Source organism: Solea solea, chromosome 8, assembly GCF_958295425.1.
Source record: "Solea solea chromosome 8, fSolSol10.1, whole genome shotgun sequence".
In the NCBI taxonomy this organism is placed as follows: domain Eukaryota; kingdom Metazoa; phylum Chordata; class Actinopteri; order Pleuronectiformes; family Soleidae; genus Solea; species Solea solea.
The window spans coordinates 17072544-17093226 of record NC_081141.1 but is presented as its reverse complement, the minus strand read 5'-3'; the positions used below and the strand labels follow the sequence as shown (position 1 = coordinate 17093226).

Below are 20683 nucleotides of genomic sequence, written 5' to 3'. Positions count from 1 at the left end.
TAATGTTAGTTTCTAATTGTAGGAAACTTGAGCATTATGTCTGCCAATTAACACGTTTTGTGCACAACTAGTGCTAATTAGGCTGACAGTGACAAACACTTTAGATGGGTTATGAATCTGCTTATTTGCGATATAGCTCAATGTCTTTTTGTCATTGTTCTGGACACTTATTATAATAAAGCTATACCAAGGATATCCTGCAAAATTATGTTATCTCTAGTGGATGCAGAAAAAAGGTTTGCTTCAGGTGAACAGAATTGGCTGGGGTTACCTTTTGTTCTGTTCCAATCATCTCTGCTTTTTAACTCCCTTCTTAATCTCTTCTTATTCTGTCTGTCCCTGCGGAGAGTTGCACTGTTCAGCATGCAGTGTGTGTATAGCACAAAGCCACAATCTTATATCTCTTCCCTGCCTTTCATCCTGCCTGATAAACAGCCATGTCCTAAATGTTTGCTTTCTTTGTTTAGAAAGTCAATGTCATTCTCTCTTCCTTTTATAGGTTGTTTTTTTCTGTTTCTATGCCATTTACTTGTATATTCTCCTTTTCCCTAATAAATTGTGGATAATGCATCAAAACATGCACGTGAAATCCAGCATATTTGCTGAATGAATATGGGCAGTGCTGCAGAGAAGAGTACAAAAAAGACGATGAATTAAGGTCATATTTTGAATTAGATGTACAGTTATCTTTCTTTTCAAATGACTGACTGACTTCCCAAGTACAGTGGCCAAAATGCTCCAAAATGTAATTTGCTTTTCTTGATTTAGGAATACAATACTCGCCCTGTTTCATCAAGCAAATGTTGTAACATTGTTCCCTTTTTATCAAATGTATTCTTACTATGATGTTGCTTTCCTCTGCCTCTTTCCTTTTCCTTTCTTCTTTGACATCCACTCAAGCATGTATTCCCCCACTTTTGTGATGCCCATGCTTTCTCCCTCTGTCTGACTCGGTAATTTGTCCTGCTGTATTTTTTCCTCAATATTCTTTTGCCACCTCTCATCTATAACCTCTACACTCATCTCTCACCCCCGTACGATCATACAGGTTGGTGACTTTGGAGAACAGCCCAGCTGTCACACCAGAGCTACTCAGAATTTTCCAGAACATGTCGGCATTGTTGGGTGAGCTTATTGAATATTCCTTGTCTGTGTCTTTCTACTTCCATAAATGTATATATTTAATAGGGTGAGGTCACAATTCCCTTACAAATAATACAACTGTATAACATACTGGATTGTTTGATTAAATTAAATATTGGCTTCCTGTGAAGTAGGGATTCATGTTTTAGTGTGGGTTTAGTATTTCTCGAAGCCTGAGACAAAGAGAAGCTTTCCAACTGAAAAACCAGCGGTTTATGATCAAATATTTTTGAGTCACAGAGAGAATATGTGGAAAGGAAGTTGATGCAATCTATGGACATGGACTTAATTTTCATAATTTTATCATTTTGGGCTCTTGTAGCCTGCGAAGATCACAGTTGTGGATTTGCTGTTGCCTCGAGCCACTTCTTTGGGTCTGTAGGCAGCTTTGAGTGGTAGCAGATTGAATGGAAGTGGCTGGGTGATTTATCACAGGCCTGGAGCACTGGGACACTTCACTTGTTGTAGTGTGTAGAGGTGAGTGTGTGTGCGCGTTTGTGTGTGTGGCCTTCAGTGCGATGTGGAACAGCATTGATTAGGTGCTTTTGCACATAACGAGCGAGTGGGACTAAAATGAACACTAGTGTGGCCTGATAGGTTTAGTGGAGCATTTGATAATTTATAGCATGTATGTGGGATTCAGGAGATACAGAAGAGCAAAGGGGCTCAGGAGGATGGTCACGGATGGATGAAATGGAGGAGGAAGGAATTAAAAAGTATCAAGAAATGTGGTGAAATGTCACAAGGAGGAGGTGGAGGATGAAAATTAATGATTTAAGAAGTGATGCAGGGAAATTAATGATAGAGTTACATGGTGTTACATTGAAGGTGTTCTCTGAGGAACTTTGACATGAAATATTGAAAAGATTAGAGACTGGCTTTTTCATCTTATTTAGCACTGGTAAAAATAAGGTAAACTGAAGCAATTCCAAAGCAGCACAACCAGGCTTTTCAAATTTTAGACTAATCAGAGACATTTACACAGACTGAGCTGAGCAGTTTCTGCATGATAGAGGCCTGATCTATGGTCATGGGGTAGAACAAATCACACCATTGTAATTGTGTGTTGTTTTTAAAGAGGAACATTTCAATATTCAAGGTTGAGATGGTTTGGTCTCAGAGGAGGGATAGTGATTATATTGGACAAAGGATGTTGAAGATGGATCTGCTGGCCAGGAGGAAAAGAGGAAGACCACAGAGAAGGTTCGTGAATGTTGTGTTTGGTATAACAGCAGAAGACACAAGCGATAGGGAATGATGGAGGCAGATGATCTGCTGTGGAAATCAAGTTTTTTTTTCCCCCTGTCCATGACACTTTTGTGTCAAAATTTGGTCAGTCATCATCTTTGGCTGATTTCCTCCAGAACAACCGTTGCTGGTTCATTTAGTTGGCACATGGAGAGCAGAGGAGGGATGTGGGCCATTGAGAGTATCTGGCTCAGTATGGTGTCACAGTTTGCCAGGTATGTGGCCTGGCCTGCCTGATAAAGTGCCTCGCTTCATAATTGCTAAACTGGAGCAGCAAATTCTCTAATTAGAATGTCTGGGGGTTTGCCTTGGCTAAATTGTGAGACTAGTACTATGACCTGTATTACTGCCACCACTCTCTGACCTAGGACACATGTCAGCTGTACATGGTGTTGCATGTGACCAGTTATGATGGAGAATCAGCTTATGCATTTTAAGCATTTTTATTAATTAATTTATAAAAGTGATAAACGTTAATTTCCATTTAATTTCCATGCTGTTTCATTGTACCTGCTATTTTTCGAAATGTCTAGACAGTCTACAGTAGCAGACTGAACATAATTTCTCTTGGTTAAACCTTCAAACCTCTAGTGTCTGCAATAAGGAAGGAGGCACATTTCCCTGGTGTCTTGGCAGAAGGGGTGATGGCATACTAACTTTCAGATCTTGTATAAGATTACTTATCTCTGTAGGATTATTGTTTTTATGTCATAATTGTTAGGTTATCAGGTGTGCATGGCTTAAGTAAAGGGTGCTTGACTTAGATACCCTTCACCCTCTAAAACAATTGGTTACAACTACATTATCTGTTAAAACACAAGAGGTCTTGTAATGGTAATAAATGGATAGCTCTTAATTTGGCACTGGCTTACGAATGTGTCTTAAAATTGAAATTAAATCTAATTCTTATCATCATGTAATAATGAAATATTTTGAGTACATGCTACAACATGCTCCCAGGTCTCATTTATTCAGATCTCTATCTGGTGCTCCACCATCTGCTGTTAGGGATTTTAGAGCTAGAACATCATCTCCCGTAGGTGTTGAGTTGTTAGATAACATACTAATGAACTATGGGAAAGGTCATGAGGTGCCTGTGTATTACTCTATAATGGATATCAACCTGACACTGGTTAAGAAGTGTAACCCTTTTAACCTTTCTAATGGCATCCCTCTGGATTATAGAGACGTGCCTAATTGTTGGTGATCTAAGTCCAAGGAAAGACAACCAAGGACATTTATGGGGGGTTCAGGGTTTGAGTGTGTATTAAGTCATGCATTTTATGTTGCACATTTTATGTTAAATAACAAAATAGTCTGGCCACCAATCCAAATTAGTAAAATAAAATGTATATGAATGATGGCAATTTAGCTTGATAAATGATGATGCAAATTATAATAGCTGGTTATTTATTTTCAAGTAATTGTCCCTCAACTAATGACCTGTCTCTGCATTTTACGGTAAATAAATCACAAAAAAAAGCTGCAACGTGACCTTTCTGATGTGGTTTTAAAGCAGTTAACTGAGCTGTGCAATGCACTACTTGATGAACGTTCTATCGTTTAGCAACTGCTGCATCCAGATAAGTGTCAGACCATTCCCACAAGATCAATGATATTCTATTGAAAGCAGTTTCTGCCTCATCTTTTTCATGTGAAAGCTCTGCTGGAGGATCTCTAACATTCTTCACTGTTTAGACTCACAGTTAACTGCCCAGATAATGTGCTTCATGGATCAATTAGGACATGAGAACACAACCTCTTTATCACAGTCTCCCCAATTTAAAGTGCTGGGTAAAATTACAGCTCTTTAAGAAGTGGGACTTATTTGGCAACATTTAATACAAATCATCTTTTCTGTTATTTTATTAAGTTAAGTTTGATATAGTCCTTCACAACCATTATCTCTTTTTGGTGTAAAAAACACATTAGATTATACACAATGCTGGGATGTTTGTACTTCCTCACCTTTGTTATCATATCTTTAACCGGGGGTCTCACTGTAAAGTTGAGATCGGCCACTTCATTGAATCTCTTGCTAAGCTTTTCTCGCCTCTGTCAAGCGTGAATACTATTCCAAACCTTGGATGAGACGTCTCTGTAGTACAGCAGGTACTTTGTTACCCATAATAAACATGTTTAAGGAGGGGTAACAAGCTATCAAATGCACTCTACAATAAAACTTGATTTCACCTTTAATTTATGCATTTTTAATTGCCTTTAAAACTCCCAGTCCTCTTCTCGATTGAAAGTTTGTGGAGCTGGCTGCATTCAATAATATTTGTAACCCCATCACGTAATGTAAAGCTAAACCAGGTTTTGGGAGATAACCAAACATTTTTAGCAGTGTCCCCAACAATCATTAGAGGCTGTTATCACAGTCAGACGTGAGGCTCATTTTCCCGGTTATTGTTGACAACCGAAGTGGATTGTGCAGCATATGCCCAGGGCTAGGAAGGACGTACACACTACAGCTTAATCAGTGCTGTAACAGCTGTTATTGTGACTATTTGATTATAGCCAGGGCGTCTGTTTTTGCGGACCTTCTGTTGCTTTCTAAAAATGTAATTGCTTTTATATTATTGATCTGGCAAAACAGCCTATTCTATTTAAGACTAATTTTCACTTGGACTTTCCAATATTTTCTTCACAGGCTTTTACATGCACAGGAGAAGAAAATATTACATTTCAACATAATTCAGTCCCTTTCACATTCAATTATAACCTCAAAGCCTATCATGATCTTGTAACTTCACTAACAGTCTCTAGTCACTAACAGAACAAATTGACCAAAACCATGTTCTTAGCAAAAGCAACAACATTGCAGTAACTTTTAATCTTTTTGGGCTTGGCCTCAACGGTGAAGGCAACTCTTTAACTGCATATTACTTTCAGGTCAAGCTTCAGCTTTCTTCTGTAGAAGACAGTTAACAGTTTTGTCCCGTGAGAGAGAGGCACATCTCTCACCTTTAAGCTGTTAAGTGAGTGGCAGAGCTACTGTGTGCAATGTGACAGACTAAGTAAAAAGGGTTCTGTCACTTCTCACACTACATCGTTTTATATAGAACATCAAAGTAACCTTCACATCATCACTTGTTTGGTGCGTAAAATATCTGAAAATAAATGAATACATCTAATGGGTTGATCCTTTTTTCATAGACCTCAAAATGTTGTCCTCAATGTATTTTCCCCCCTGATTTTCTGTTGACTGTCATGTAGTAGTAAAGGAACAAGAAAATATTCACATATAAGCTAAAATTAGAGAACTTTTCTTTCAAACACTCAAACAAAGAACTGATTTAGAAAATAGCTGACCAATATTTAGCAGTTGATTGTTAATGAATTAATTGGGACACTGTTTATTTGTATTTACATGTATTGGCTGCTGGGTTATCTAAGGTCACACAATTGTAATATTTGTATTAATACAATATTATCTTTCACTTGTAAAAATGAAAAGGCCAGTCACAAGAGATTATTAAGACTTTATCAGGCTCTGTTTAGAAGGTGAGAATGATTATGTGGAAGTTTAGGTGAGTTGTATTAGACCCACCGTCCTGTTTTTCCCTGTAATATTGGGCTCACTCAGAAAAAGTAGAGTAATGATATGTGGAAATGTGAGTGCATTTGCTTCCAATAACCAGATGCATTGTTATTTTGTCAGGCTTTTGTATTCATACATGGACATTTGGGTGCCTCGGGTTCATTCGCGATAGTGATGGGAGGAGAGATGATGAAAGTCTTATGAAGTCTGGGGCTTAGTGCTCTGAGCTCCATGACCTACCTCCAGCCCAGGATGAAAATTCAATTCATTTTCTTCCTCTTGTATATGAATACTTGTACCTGTCCCTCCTCTTGTATGATATTCATACACAACTCTCCTTCAGAGGATATTGCTACAGTGTGTGCACAGCTTATCAGCAAGGCAAGTAATGACTGTGCTTGTGGTGGCAGCATTATGGAGGAGCAGATCAGGTCTGTGTTTACCTCAGGTTTTGTGTTTGTAATAAACATAAATAGAGCATGGGTACTCTTTCCTCTGATGTGATAAAATGAATTTTAACAGGCACAGAGTGGAGGATCATAATTCTTTGCTTCCTAGCTCTTAAGCAGCAGAGCCCACTATTACCTACAAGGCTGTTTTTGGTGTACTCCTCTTTCTCGTCTGACATAGTCAGGTTGAGCCATTTTCTTGTGTTCTGCAGCACCCTGATTGACATGCCCATTCCTGTGGGCTGAATAGCCCAGTGCTGCACACACGTCTGCAATATAGTTATTTCATCACTCATTGAAGACTCAGGAGTATTCACCAAGTTGTCAAAAAGTTCTCCTTGATAAGCTGTCAACATGGATTTGTTACTCTCTGTTAAGGCAGCTGCCTTGTATGCCCTATGTCATGGTGGACTGGAATTTGATTGGGTTTCAAAATATGGACTTGCAGGAGACTCGCTCACTCGCTGGCAATAACATGCAGGAAAAGTGCAGTTTGATTCATAATTATTATGCCATGTTTTTAGACAGACCTTCACGTCTGGAATGACAGCAAACATTTTTGTATATCAGCCTCATGTTTGCTTGTTAGCTCACAGTCAAACAGAAAAAGAAAAATGAATGGCTTATCCTGATCACAGGAGAACAGAGTAAATACCTTAAACACTACCCTGGCAAAAAAATCTCATGCACTTAAGATTTGTTTTGTTTTGGACATTTCAATCTGCGGTTGTCTTAATTTTTCAATGTGATTTATATCTTCTATAATTATGTATACCCAAACATTCTCCCATGCGGTTTATGTCTGGACTGTGGCAGCCAATACATATGTTAAAATGATGTCTTGTGCTTCCTGAAGCTTTTCTTTACAGATTAATATTGACATTTTCATCATGGAATATGTCAGACAAACCCTGGTCAATCGCTATATTTAGGTAGTCAGCTGACATCAAATTTTAAGGCACATTACTTTGATCAGACAGACCAACTGAGACAAGAGCAGATCATAACATTGCCCCATGGGGCTAAGCCATGTATTAGGTGTAGTTGACTCAAAGGGAGGGTATTTTTATTTATTTATTTTTTTTAAGTAATCCTGTCTACATACTAGGTTCTCAAAAATATCTTCAAATATCGTCTACATAAAAACATAACCTGTTTCATAAAGTCAAAAGCGTGCCAAGTCAACAGGTGGCGATATAATTGTAAAGTCTTGTTGGCCAATCAGAAGACAGACAGCTAAAGCCTCACTGCTTGTTACAGTAGGCAAACAACAATGGCACACTATGAAGATAATGAAGTTGAGCTTTTCCTTAACATCACACTGGAATACAAAGTAAACAAAACACTTAAATACATTGACTGGGAGTCGTGCCAGTCCAAGTACACTGACATTCTTGGACCTTTCCATGTTGTGTTCTACATTGGCATTCGGGGGCTTTGTTTTCTCTTGGGAAGGGGTCATGTGACACGAGTTTGAGGAATCAGCAAAGCTGACGGTGTGACCAATAAGAACAGATTGGTTCTAAAGGTCTCCATTGTTGCCCGTCCATACTAAAATACACTTCTGGAGTTTTCAAATAACAAGCAACATTTTTACACCTTTTTTTTTGGACTCAAAAATGCCGGAGTAGTCACAAACATAATTTACATCTTAGTGTGGATAGTGGAGCGTATGAGACATGAATGTATATTAAATATTTTTGGTTCATATGTTTTTGAGATAACAAAAATCCATATCAAATCTGACCATGCTGACCATACTCATGTAGATGTATGCAGTCTGTTTTGGGAAGCCATCTGCTGGCTATAGTGAGGGAATGAGAAAAATGAATGCTGCCATCTGCTCTCAGTGCTGGTACGCGGGGACCTATTTAGTCAGCACTTTAGCTTACATCCACAGTGTAGACACAGCATGATACTAAACGAATGCAAGGTGAACATATATCAAGACATGTTGAAGAGACCATGATTTTTAGAATAAATCGGCTTCAGATACAAGACAGTCACTTTGTTACTTTTTGTGAGAGAAGTAACTGCTGTTGTGGATGTTAGAATTAGCTATCCTGTCAACTTGTATAAAGTAAACAGCTACTCCAGGTGTTGGAGTGAACTACCCTGTCGGCTTGTGTTACTTTCAAACGCTTCATGCAGATTTTAGCTGCAGTGAACTGGAGGAATGACTGTTGGGGGCGATTGTGTTGGCATGCAGGTGCCGGAGGGAGGGAGGGAGTGTTTTTTCTTTCTCTCCGTCTGTCTTCGTGATGAACCATTTTTATCTGTCCTCTTTTCGTGTCCGTCACTCACCTGTCTCCATGTATATTGTGTGTTTGTACCTGTATGTCTGTTTCCAAGAGGTTATTTAATTTGTTAGGGTCTGTTCCCATGCCAGGTTATGTTACTGTCAAACAGATGTGTATGTTCTTCCGTTTAGTGGTGAATGTTACTCTCAAAAATATTGTAATAATATCCTGTTATGTGGGCCACATCTCACTGCTTCTTGTGAGACCAGTCTCATCATTTATTGTGTGTGCTATTTTCCAGCTGGACTTTGCCCATGTTTAAAACTCCTCTCTTGATGATACTATATCCGTTTCCTTTTCTACTCCTCTGTCATTTGTGAAACTCTACATGTAAAACAGTTTGAAGTACTTTGCCTCAGCTTCCAGTGCAGTCTCTCTACCTTCCCAACTCATTTGATTATATGACCTTAAATTCACCTTGCATTCTGTGTATAGTATATTACATTTTAAAGGGTTAGTTATTGTCTATTTGTGGTGGCCACTTGGTTAATGTTTATGCCCGCTGCTGCCATATCCACCCAGTCAATTCTGCGACATATTTAGACAAACTGACAGTTTCGGATTGCACTGTTGCCTTACAGCAAAAAGACCCGGGTTTGCGGCATGGTCTGTGTGCATGGAATTTGTTTCCCGGGTACTTTAGTTCCCTCCCATGCAACACTCAAAATTGCTCAGCGGTCTGTCTGTGAGAGTAATTGATTGTTTGTCTGTGTATGTTGCCAGTTTTCAAATGTACTCTCCTGACAGTCCTGACAGCTACATGCATGTTTCATTTGCATGACCTAACACGTATACAGAGGGGTTCACCCTGAAGGACATTGTTATCCTCCATATTATGTATTCTTTTGTGGAAAAAATCAGAATAATATGATTTATTCTTGTGTATTTCCTTTTGTCAAATAAATACACAAAAGTTCCTTTTTGTGTATTTATGAATTGTCTCTTGGACTAGATTGAATTTTCACACAGACTGCGTGTGTCAGGGTGGAGACAGCCTTTGAACATCTCTTGGCGTGTTGCCAGTCAGTTAATATCAAGTTGTTTTTGGGCAAAGGGCCAGTCCTGATCCTTGAAATAAATTATTCCCTCATCCCTACCTTGGCTCTCCCTTCTGACTTCATATTTTAAGGTATATACCTGCTATATATTGTATAATATGCTGCATGTAATCATCCAAGTCATGCATCAGTTTGTGTCTATGGTCAGGTAAAGTATATTTACAGCTGAGTTAATGGTGAGATGGTAGTCCTTGTTCTTACATTCTCTTTATCACTTGCATTAGTGCAGGCAGTTAAGCAGCCACTCTTGTAGACACATAATGCTGAAGTATTCATTTGCTGCGTCATTGACGTCTTAAACTGTGGTTAAAAACGTATGCTCACAAGTCATTAAATATCTTTTAATCACTGATCATTATGTTTTGATTATTTTTTGTTTTGTTAAATTTGGTTTTGACATGTTGCCCTTGCACCACATGCATTAGTAAAGTGAAGAAATAGCATAGTTGTACATATTTGGTGAGCTTATTCTGTCATCTTGTCACTTTGCCGGCCAAAGAAGGATTAACTTGGTTTAAAGTGTCTGGTTTATCATCTTCTGCACTCATATTAAAATCAAAGACTAGCTGATTAACTCCCCATGAACCTCTTGTGTGTGTATTATATTTTTAAGCCAGTCTTTAAATCTCCTAATATTTAACAATTCTTAGCCGACATTAACCGATTTAAACACTGAACATTTGTGAAATGAGTGAAACGCATGCTTATTGATTTCTCTCAATTAAAAGTAGCTTGTAAGATCATCCATCCAGTCTGCAATACAATAAGAGAATGTTAAGATGATTACACAGCTCCGTCTAGCAGGATCACTTGTCATGCAGTACCTTCATACTCCCTCTTTTTTGTCTTTTTCTTTGTTTCTGCCTTTTCAAACATTAAAAGTTTTTTTTTCTTTCTTTTTTTAAAGCCATTTTTGGTTACATCTAACATCTGTTGCTCTGTTGCTCTGTTTCAGAGTTGAGCTCCGAGAACCTGCGCACCTGCTTTCACATCGTTAATGCCTACATATACTTGTCTGCCACAGAGTTCTTGCAGGTGAGACACTCACACATGTTAAGTGTCAAGTAAAACACAACAAAGAAACAAAGATGTCACAGCTTGTTCAGTGTATATATATACAGTATATAGCAAAACCTCTTTTTGTATGTCTTTCCAGAATTATGCAGAGTCTTTGTGTCGCTCCTTCTGTGATTTGCTCAAAGACATCACAAATGAGGGACAGGTCCAAGTGCTCAAGGTATGCGCTTTGCACACACACACACCAGCTTTGCACAGCTATTCTTCTCAGAACATGGCACAGTTGAAATAAAGCATTATCCCTAACCTTAACCACAATCAGTTAATGCAAAGCTCTAACCATACCACAATTCACATTTTGCCTTAAGTTTCACCAATTCCTTATTAGGACCAGATTCTGGTCTCTGTGAGGAGTACTGGTCCTGAGAAGGTCACTGTTGAGCTGATGCAGTGAAAGTTGACAGATGCTGTACACACAGATACACCAATGCTTGTGGCTAACTTCTGCAACGTTCTGCATGTGTGTTTGTTATATCAATAGGTGTGATACAAAATGGGTTTAATGTAATGGAATATTTTTTTTCAAATTTCTAATTTCTTGGTGTGCTGTCTTTACAGATGTCTGATATGCAGAGTAGCCATGAGATCATAGAGGTTTAGCTCAGTAAAGCCTCCTGATTTGACTGCACATCTGGCTCCTGCTAATCCTTTGTTCTGGAGAGAGGACTATAAAGCCAGCAGACAATAAACCTGTCAGCCTACATGACAGCTTATGGCATGTTGACTCACGATCATATGCATACATCCCTAAAAAAGACCCTATAAATTCTCAATTCAAATTGACAAAAACACAAGTAATTAATGTTTCAAGTGATTATATCATTTGACAGTGTTAAGTTTAAGCAGCCTGGATTTATGTTGTACGCTAATTGTGGGAAGCGTAACGAGGATGGAAATCCTGTCTTTTCAGCTAAATTTAAATATTATATGTTCCACAGCTCAAGCTCATTAAGTGACTGCCAAGTGCATGTGTGTATATACAGTACAGCTCTGTATTTGTGAAGACACATGCACACTGCATCTGTCACTCTGTCTTTTTCTTAATGTTGTGGCTTTGTTTTCCTTTGATGCTTGTAAGCTGTTGATTTTTTTTAAGTATTTTTATGTCCGCTTTAGTGCCTGAGAGTTACATTTCTTGGCATCTAAATCTTAATCTATTTGCTGCATAATGTAGGTCAGACCCACAATTAAAAATAGGATTATTTACACTTAACAGTTTCTCTCTAAAAGGAAGTCCTCTTTGCCTCTCAATGCCCTTCCAAAATTTGATTCATTCTTAACATCATCCTGTGTTTTTTTGCACACTCCGTATTTTCCCTCCTTTACTGGTCTCCCTTCCGAGTTCTCCCTGTATGCTCTTCATGCAATTTCCCCTTCCACTACTTTTCCTCACTCCTCTCTATCTCCCGCTCTCCCTCTCTCCGTCCCTCTGCAGGTGGTTGAGATAGCTTTAAAGGTTAGCCCCATACTGGGAGCCCACATGTTCCAGCCCCTGCTGCCAGGTGTCTTCAGAGGTATTGTGGACGGTGAGGTAAGTTTTGCATCAACTTTTTGCAAGGAACTATATACATAAATAAATCTGTAAAGATAAATCCTTGTGACATTGTTACATGTTCAATAACTATATTATTATATAATATATAAAATCTTATTTAATATAAAGAAAAAGTCAAAATAAACTGTTATGTGTTCTTCCAGTGTGTCCTTGTGTCGCATACAACTTTTTTTTTTTTTTTTTTTTTTTTTTTTTTTTTAATGAAGGCAGTAGTGACATACTATATTGGTCAGCCTTGATGAAGGTAGATAGTTTGCCTTTTCACATTTCTGCTGTTAGTGGCTCCATCAATTTCCTCTTATGCTTAAATCTGTGCCTCTTGTAAAATAATTTCTACATGGCTATGTTTGTGCATTCACGGATAGTTGGACATTGTGTTGCACAGAGATATCCTGTGGTGATGTCTACTTACCTTGGCATCATGGGCCGTGTCCTGCTCCAGAACTCGGGTTTCTTCTACGCTTTGTTCACTCAAATGGCCGCTGAGTCCAACCAGGAGGTGAGGCTCTATCTCTGTTCTTTATTTCAGTCGTCTCAGCTCAGTTCCTTTTGAATTTTTGTGTGAGAACTGCGATGACTGTTCAAAGGAAATTATTCTGAACAAGGCTGAAAGTAATGAGCCTGAAAACAGGGAATTTCAAAAAGTGATATTAAAGCCCTTGACTTACACCTTTTCTCTTGAAACTGTGGTTTTATTGTGACCCAGAGCAAAATTCATTTGTCTTGTTTTCATCATTGCTGTCTTAATCTAAGTATGTGACAGTTCCAGAGTTGTTGCTCTGGGTTGTCTCTCCATCAAGCCATAGTCCTCTGTTTGATAATAGAGGACAAGGTAGGGGGGTAAATGAGGCGAGACAAACAGGGAAGGTCAGTTTTGCTCAATGTTAAACCATTTTTTGAGCCATTAAAACAGACATCCATCAGTTTACTGTGTCATTAGTTGTCAAACACTGCTTGTGTCACTGCACTCTCCCATCTCTGTTTTTTTAACCTTTTCTCTTCATTAGATGGAGCAGCTGCTGGGCAGTGTTATAGATATGTGGGTCGACCGCATGGACAACATCACTCAGCCTGAAAGGAGGAAGCTGTCCTCTCTGGCTTTGCTCTCTCTTCTACCATCTGACAATAGGTGAGAGTCACATCCACCCTGTCTGTCACATAGTGGAATCTGAAGAGACATGTGACAAATTTTGTTTTCAGCTCTTGTCTTTCTTCATGTGGTTTTCAATCACATGGTGTTCAACTTAGACTTGAATCAGTAAATCCAGTTTTACCAATATCATGAGGAGTTACATATGTGTGTCCTGTGCATCTGTGATTTAAATGTATGTGACCATAGCTAATTGTAGGAGACACTGTTTCAACCAGCATCTCCTACAATTTGACTGAAGAATAGAACACGCTAACACATACAAAAGTAAAGCCATCGTTGGCCAAATCTAAAATGATTGTTGGTTTAATATCAGGTTTGAAGGCTGTGTCGGCAGTGCTGGAATGGTTGAACCCAAACTGATGCTTTTCCTAGCAAATATTCATGATATGGCATGATATGAAGGGTAAATCTAAGGTTAGATGCAGCAAGGGAATACAAGTGTTAATGGTATACTACTATTTTTTTGTTTAGTAGTACAAACAAGATCATAAGTCTGTTGTGGTCGAGTAAAACGACACCCCCGCGAGCTCTCTAGCTATCCTCTCCCGTGTGCTGTTGTACATGTGAGGAAAGGCAACTTCGGCAAAATACTTGCAGCTTGCTAGCACATACCTGGGGTCAAAAGTTTTCAGCATGTGGATAAACCCCAACTTTTCAACTGTAAATCGTATGAATGTATTATAGCTTTCCACCAGGTTGCTTTCTTGTCGTACGGGACACAATGTGAAAATGACTCGCCTACTGAAGACTGTTTTTAGCCAATGTTTGTGGGCTATGGTCCTTTATCGCCCACAGAGAGCGTTTTTTCTCCCACTCTCCCAGCTTCATGCTGCTGTCTGAGGTGCTGGAACACATTTGTTGTGCTGCTCCCTTTGGTTGTAACAGCTTTCAAACAAACCTTGCAGTGGGTTGTGGTTTGTTCGTGATCTGATACCACAAAACCAAAATAAATCCAAATGACCGACAACACGCTACCCTTCCCTTCTTGCTAACATGCTGTGTTTATCTAAGGAGAAGGGGGGGAGTTGGGGGGGGAGTTGTCAGCTCACTTGGTGGTGGCAGTTGAAGAGGAAATTTGGATTTTCCGATTTTCATGAAAAAGAAATCACCCTTCAATTAATTGATAAAACTGATTTATCACCCAGCCCTACGTACACCAAAAAAGATTGGCGTTTATTAATGTGGACTATGCTTCTCTGTACTTTCTGTTCTTATATTTTGTGCTTTTTTGGTGTACGCACATTTGATAAATGAGGGCCAATATGAGCATGTTTGACTCCTTTACACGGAAAGCATTGCCATGCATAAGACAAAAACACAGCTATGTGAATTTGCTGCATATGTGCCTCTTATACATTTTTTTTTCTCACTTTTCTTTCTCCAACCTTCATGCTCTGAATTCAGTGAGCTGCTTGCATCTAAGCCAAATACCTGAAATGACAACGTTTGATGCACCAGTGCATATATGAATACATACTCAGTCTTTGTGTCTTCTCCTTATCCACCTTTTATTCGTATTGTCAAGGGAAACCCCACTACCATTGCAGTTGTGATGATTCAAATAACTAATCAATGACTGCTTCTTGTGTCAAGTCTCAGGTGGTGGATGTTGTAAGTGGGCATATTTTAAAGATCTCAGTTTTTGCAGGCAGCAGGGCAGGACTGAACAATTTATAGTTTCTGAAAAAGTTTCCACAATGTCTTTGGAAAAACTAGGCTTTCAACGCGCAAGTGTGTTGGCTCCTAAAGACAATAAGACCTCAATCTTTTTTTTTAAACTAGAATATTTCTAAAACAACAAAGCTGCCTTTACAGCTGGGGAAAAATGCTTTTTTTGTCAGATCATAAATAATAGAGAAATGTTTTTACTGCACGTTATTATATGGGCTATTTTGTTAACCCTTCCACCAGATTTTGTAGCAAAATTCTTCTTTCCAAAAGCCAAAGGTGAAATGGTGACAGCGATGCATAAGCTGGATGTGGGTGCTGTGATGCCTTGTGGATGGATTGAATCTCTTTCCTCAGGAGGCCCTTGTGTTTTGTTGACAGCCACTTTATCAAGATTTAGGCGGGTCAGTTGTTATGTGTTGTGATGCTGCTCTCAATGACTGTTTGTCTCACCTCTTTGGACAAACACTCACCTTTTTATATTGCCATGAATGAATGATTTCATGTCTAATTAGTCTTGTCTTGTCTGTGTGTTTTTAGTGTGATCCAGGACAAGTTCTGTGGCATCATCAACATCTGCGTTGAGGCACTGCATGACGTAATGACAGAAGATCCAGATACAGGCACTCTCAAAGAGTAAGTACACATGGAGAGAAAATAAAGAAAAACTTCCCTATTGATTATAAAATACGGTTGAAATATTTGTTTTGAAAGAGTTTAAAGAACTCGCTTAAAAAAGGTTATAGAAGGCATTTAAAAACAAGCTTTTAATTCCTTATTAAATTGACTCTGCTAAAGGAGACATAGTGTTGGTGTTGGACACATTTCTTTAAAATATAATGTCCTCTTAAATGGCCCAGTAAAACAATATTTAAAAACACTGACACACGCCACTACTGAATCTTTCCCATCTCTCCCCCCCATCCACTGTAGAATCTTTTTAAGTAGATGTTAACCTCCATGCAGATACCCCCTCTCCCTGTTTTCAAAAATACTCGAAACACTCAGCACCCTGCTAAGATGTGCCACTGTGAAATGAACTGTAAAGTTGTGTAGAAAGGTTAGTGTAAGTGTTTCTTTATTTGCCAGTGATGTGTTGAAACTTTGTCTCCCTGCTGTGCTTCATAACAAAAACAACTCTGGGTGCTTGTTTCCTCTGAGTTGAATTCACTATTCGTAAAAGCAATTGACTGAGACGAGTTGCAGCGGGAATTGTAATTATTTTGCCTGTATTTAGAAATTAATCAAAGTCTACAGACTTTCCATGTATTTCTCTGTTGTCAAAGGTGACATGTAATTGTTCTTGTATGGTCTGGGGTAAGAATAATAGTCACAGCTGCCATGCAAATAAAGCTGACACACAATGGCACTTCAGGGTTATTGAAAATGTCATTCCTCTGCACTGTTCTGAACTGTCCAGAGCCAATATTTAACATTTGAATGGGATTAATATAAAATGGGGTGATGGAGTTATAGTAGTGCAAAGTTTTATTGAGGGGAAAATGATTTATGAATGTTATTTTTTGGCAGAGTGTGAAAAGTAATCTTGTTGTTTTATTTTATTTTATATATTCATTTATTTATCTTGTTTTGCTTTTAGATTTATGTTGCCTACAAAGTATATTTTGCAGCTTTTGTAGTTTTCTCTTTAGTTTGTGGGGAAAGTGTTGCAGCAAGTAGCATATTATTGATATTTAGAGGGTTTTTTTCTTCGCTGAAAATAAAACCGATGCCTGCTGTGACTGAAGCCACTTTATGAGTGCCATGAGACTGAACAATAACACTGACGTTTGTCTGCAAGCTAAAAAGGAGCTGAAATTCACTTCCCCATAGAACAGAAATGAGCTGCAGATTTGGCTGATAGAGAGACCGCCTCCACATTTTCACATTGTCATTTCATACTGTTATGATTATTATTGTGTTCAGTGGATTGTTCTAACAAGGCCATTTGTCTTGAAAATTCAAACTTTTCTTTTTTTTATACCTAATTTAGTCACATTCATTATAGTTTCATTAGTTCGTATTTAGAGCGAATTTAGTTACAATATCTGATCCTACATTATTAAGTGCATGCATGTCAAAGCCTGGTAACTGGGGTAGTCCGTGGCCAAGTGGAAAGGGAACTTGACTTGTAACTGGAGGGTTGCCGGTTCAAATCCCCACCCGGGACTTTAACGTTAACGTGACACTCAAGATCCCCCATCTATCTGTTCTCACAATAAGGAATTTAAAGACCATACACAGACCTTGGACTGAGCACAAAGGTTTCTTTTGTAAAACACTGCATGCATATGAACCAATATGAACACCATTCAGCATTGCATATAAAAGTGCCAAAGGGTTCAGTCTTGTGTGTGTGTGTCTGCCTGTTCTGTGATTGTCTCCTACCGTGCGGGTTTATATGTGCTTATTAATTTTGAGTGGAATATTATTGCCTTTGCAGCTGCATGCTGATGAGTCATTTCGAGGAGCCCAAGCTAAGTGATGATGAAGAGCCACCGACCGAACAGGACAAGAGGAAGAAACTGGTGAGTCCAACACACACACGATTGTGCATACACTGCTCAATCAAATGACCAAAACATCACAATGACCTTCCTGTTCGGTTTTAGATTCTTTAAAATACATCTTCAGTAATGTTATGCGTTCTGTTAATTTTGATGTGTTTTTTTTTTTCTCCACATAATCTGAAGATGTACATTTACATTTATTCTGCTCAGGCATAAATCAAGCTTAAAATGCTCAACTAATACAAGCTATATATGTTACAGCCCAGAGCCGATGTATTAGCATTGAGAAAAGTGGTCAGAGACCAATACACAGCCACATTTCTGCATCAACAGCTGCTACAGCTTTTCAGTTAGAGCCCCATTTCCATGAAGTTTTTCAGTGACGCAGGGATGTGATGATGTTAGGTATGTGCTCTGCGTGAGGGATGAACAGTTAATCCAAATTTGACCAAAATCCCAATACAGCCTACTGCGATTTTCAAATCACAAGAGGCTCAATATTTTTTTTAAAGTCAAAATATCATTTTAGATTAATAATTGTCTTCATCTATACACATCTTATTCTACAGACTGATGAGAACATCTTTGTTTCTCACAGATCTGCACAAATATCACACAGGAATAAAAAAAAAAAAAAAAATATATATATATATATATATATATATATATATATATATATATATATATATATAAATAAAACATGTTTAGGGATCAAGATGTTGGTGTATCTTCTTGTCTGGCCTTCACCAAATGAGTAAATTTATATACAAATTAGATTTCATATGGTTTGGTTTATTTCCCTTGTGTGACTTTGACTTTTTCCTCTGTAAGTATGTGTGTGTATATGCTGGGCAGTATGCCACTGTACTTATCACCTCAGCCCAGACCCCGACTTTTTGCTCTAGGGAAGAGAGAAGAGGAAAGTTAAAGTCCTACCTCCCTCAGCCTCCTAATGCGTGTGCTTTTGAGGACGTGCTTGAAACGTTGTGTGCAAGTGGCGGGTGTACTGTGTGAGATGGTTTTGAGTTAGAGGAGAATGTTAATGAGGAAAGAGACCCTTGACATTTATTGACTCCAGCTGTCTCATGGCTTCTGTCCTTGGCAGGTGTGTGCATATTTGTGTGTGTGTGTGTATATGTATATATATATATATATATATATATATATATATATGTACATTGTGCATCAAAATATGTTTGTGTTGGTCTGAAAGACCCAGTGAAAGGCTTTTATATTAAACACTAACTGTTGTGTTTCTGCATCAATGCCTTTCTTTGATTAATCTATTCAGACAGTGGACTGCCTATGCATCTTACATGAATAAATTGAATGCTGCTGCATACGCATTGCTTAATTATGTTTTAGGTGTGCTTGCACTCTATGGCAATCAACTTTGTTTAGTCAGCTCTCATCAGGAACAGCCTTGTAGGTCCACCATCTCCAGGGTTAGCTGTAGGGGTCTGGTGCATTGCCAGTCAGGCAGCAAGTAAAGGCATGAGGTGTGGCTGTGAGAACTGGAACTTGAGATGTGAAATGTCACATCTCTGGGGGATGGCTGGGTTTGAGGTAGTGAAGGAGGTGAAGCAGGTGAAGCAATGCCAAAGGCACCATAGTGGGACTGATTTCTATACTCTGTGGTGTTCCTAGATATTTCCCAGATAGTGACTAGACTTTGTAGACTTTGTAGACTTCTGTTCCAGACATGTGTGCATGTATAATCACAATTCACTTGCAAAGTGCTTTTATATTTGGGTTTCCTTTTTTCATGCACTGCACATGGATAATAAACCACACTATAGAAAGCATATGAATCTAGCAAGCCTAATACCTAGGCTGTCCAGTGTAATGACCAGCACAATTTTTTACACATGTATACATATTGGTTTGTATGTCGCAGCCTGATCCCTGCAATTACTGGAACCTTAGTGGTAGTTACCTTGCATGACTATGACTCGCATGAGACAAAAAATAAATAAATCATGACTTTGCCTCAGTACTGTGCTCACTTTCATCTGAGTATTCCAAGCAAGTAGAAAAGACTAACTGACTGTGTTTGGGCCTCAGCACATAATGTATCATTTGATTCTTGTGCTTCATGTACAAGGTCAGCACCATCAAACAAGAAGAGGGATCAAAGACTTTCTCTGAGTACTAATAACATCTGCTCTGATTGTTGTGCCATATTAGCACACAGCCTCTTGAGTGTATTTCTTTTCCTTTTACTACACATTAAGGTACAAGCACAATACACATCAGGGTTTTTTATGCTGCATTCATCTGAGTAGTTGCCAGTGAGTGATTAGAGATCTAAAAACTGGACAAAGTATCTTTATTAAAGACATTTATGTGGGAAAAGCTGGGATATGATGAGATGCCATGTCGAGCTAGAAGTTGATTGGGGAGATTTAAAACAAGAAATGCAGTCTCTCTCACAACTTAGGTGATGCCTACCGCAGCCTGTAAAGATAGTTTAGTTTTTTTCAGTTCCTGAATTATTTAAATACTGACCTTCAAAACTTGGCACCCTTATCCATCATCCACATTCATCATGACATATGTGGAAAAAGGCATTCTGTTTGTGGTGCACACACCATCAATCACATGTAAAATTCATAATTTCAGAAGTTGTGAATCCAGATTTCCCTTACATTATTTAAACAAAAGTTGTAGGTTATCCTGTGTAAACAAAGTGTTTGTGAAAGCTCATTGTTGTCGGGTATTTGCTGTCACTGTCCAATTTTTCTTAATCAATCATTTGTCATGGCTTGATCTCTGTGACCAAGATGTTTAGCCCAGTTTACATGTAACTGTTTCTATACAATAACACAGAAGTTGAGAAGGGACTGATATCACAGTGACACACAACAACCTGATGACAAAAAATGTTAAATAAGTTAACCACACTTGCCTCATCTTTGCAAACGGACACATTATTCTGTGTGTTTAATTCTGTCACAGCTGTTTTTCCAGCATCTGAA

At 38.5% G+C, this 20683-nt stretch overlaps 1 protein-coding gene across 1 annotated transcript in view; it reads left to right on the top strand.

Moving 5' to 3' along the window:
* The window catches only part of ipo11 (importin 11), an 89013-nt gene that overhangs the window by 53375 nt on the left and 14955 nt on the right, over positions 1 to 20683 (top strand). The window contains exons 22-29 of the mRNA XM_058636403.1: positions 1049 to 1125; positions 10698 to 10777; positions 10899 to 10979; positions 12255 to 12350; positions 12760 to 12873; positions 13382 to 13503; positions 15736 to 15831; positions 17639 to 17723. Coding sequence (XP_058492386.1) covers positions 1049 to 1125; positions 10698 to 10777; positions 10899 to 10979; positions 12255 to 12350; positions 12760 to 12873; positions 13382 to 13503; positions 15736 to 15831; positions 17639 to 17723 — 751 coding nt within the window. The remainder of the gene's footprint in view (positions 1 to 1048; positions 1126 to 10697; positions 10778 to 10898; positions 10980 to 12254; positions 12351 to 12759; positions 12874 to 13381; positions 13504 to 15735; positions 15832 to 17638; positions 17724 to 20683) is intronic.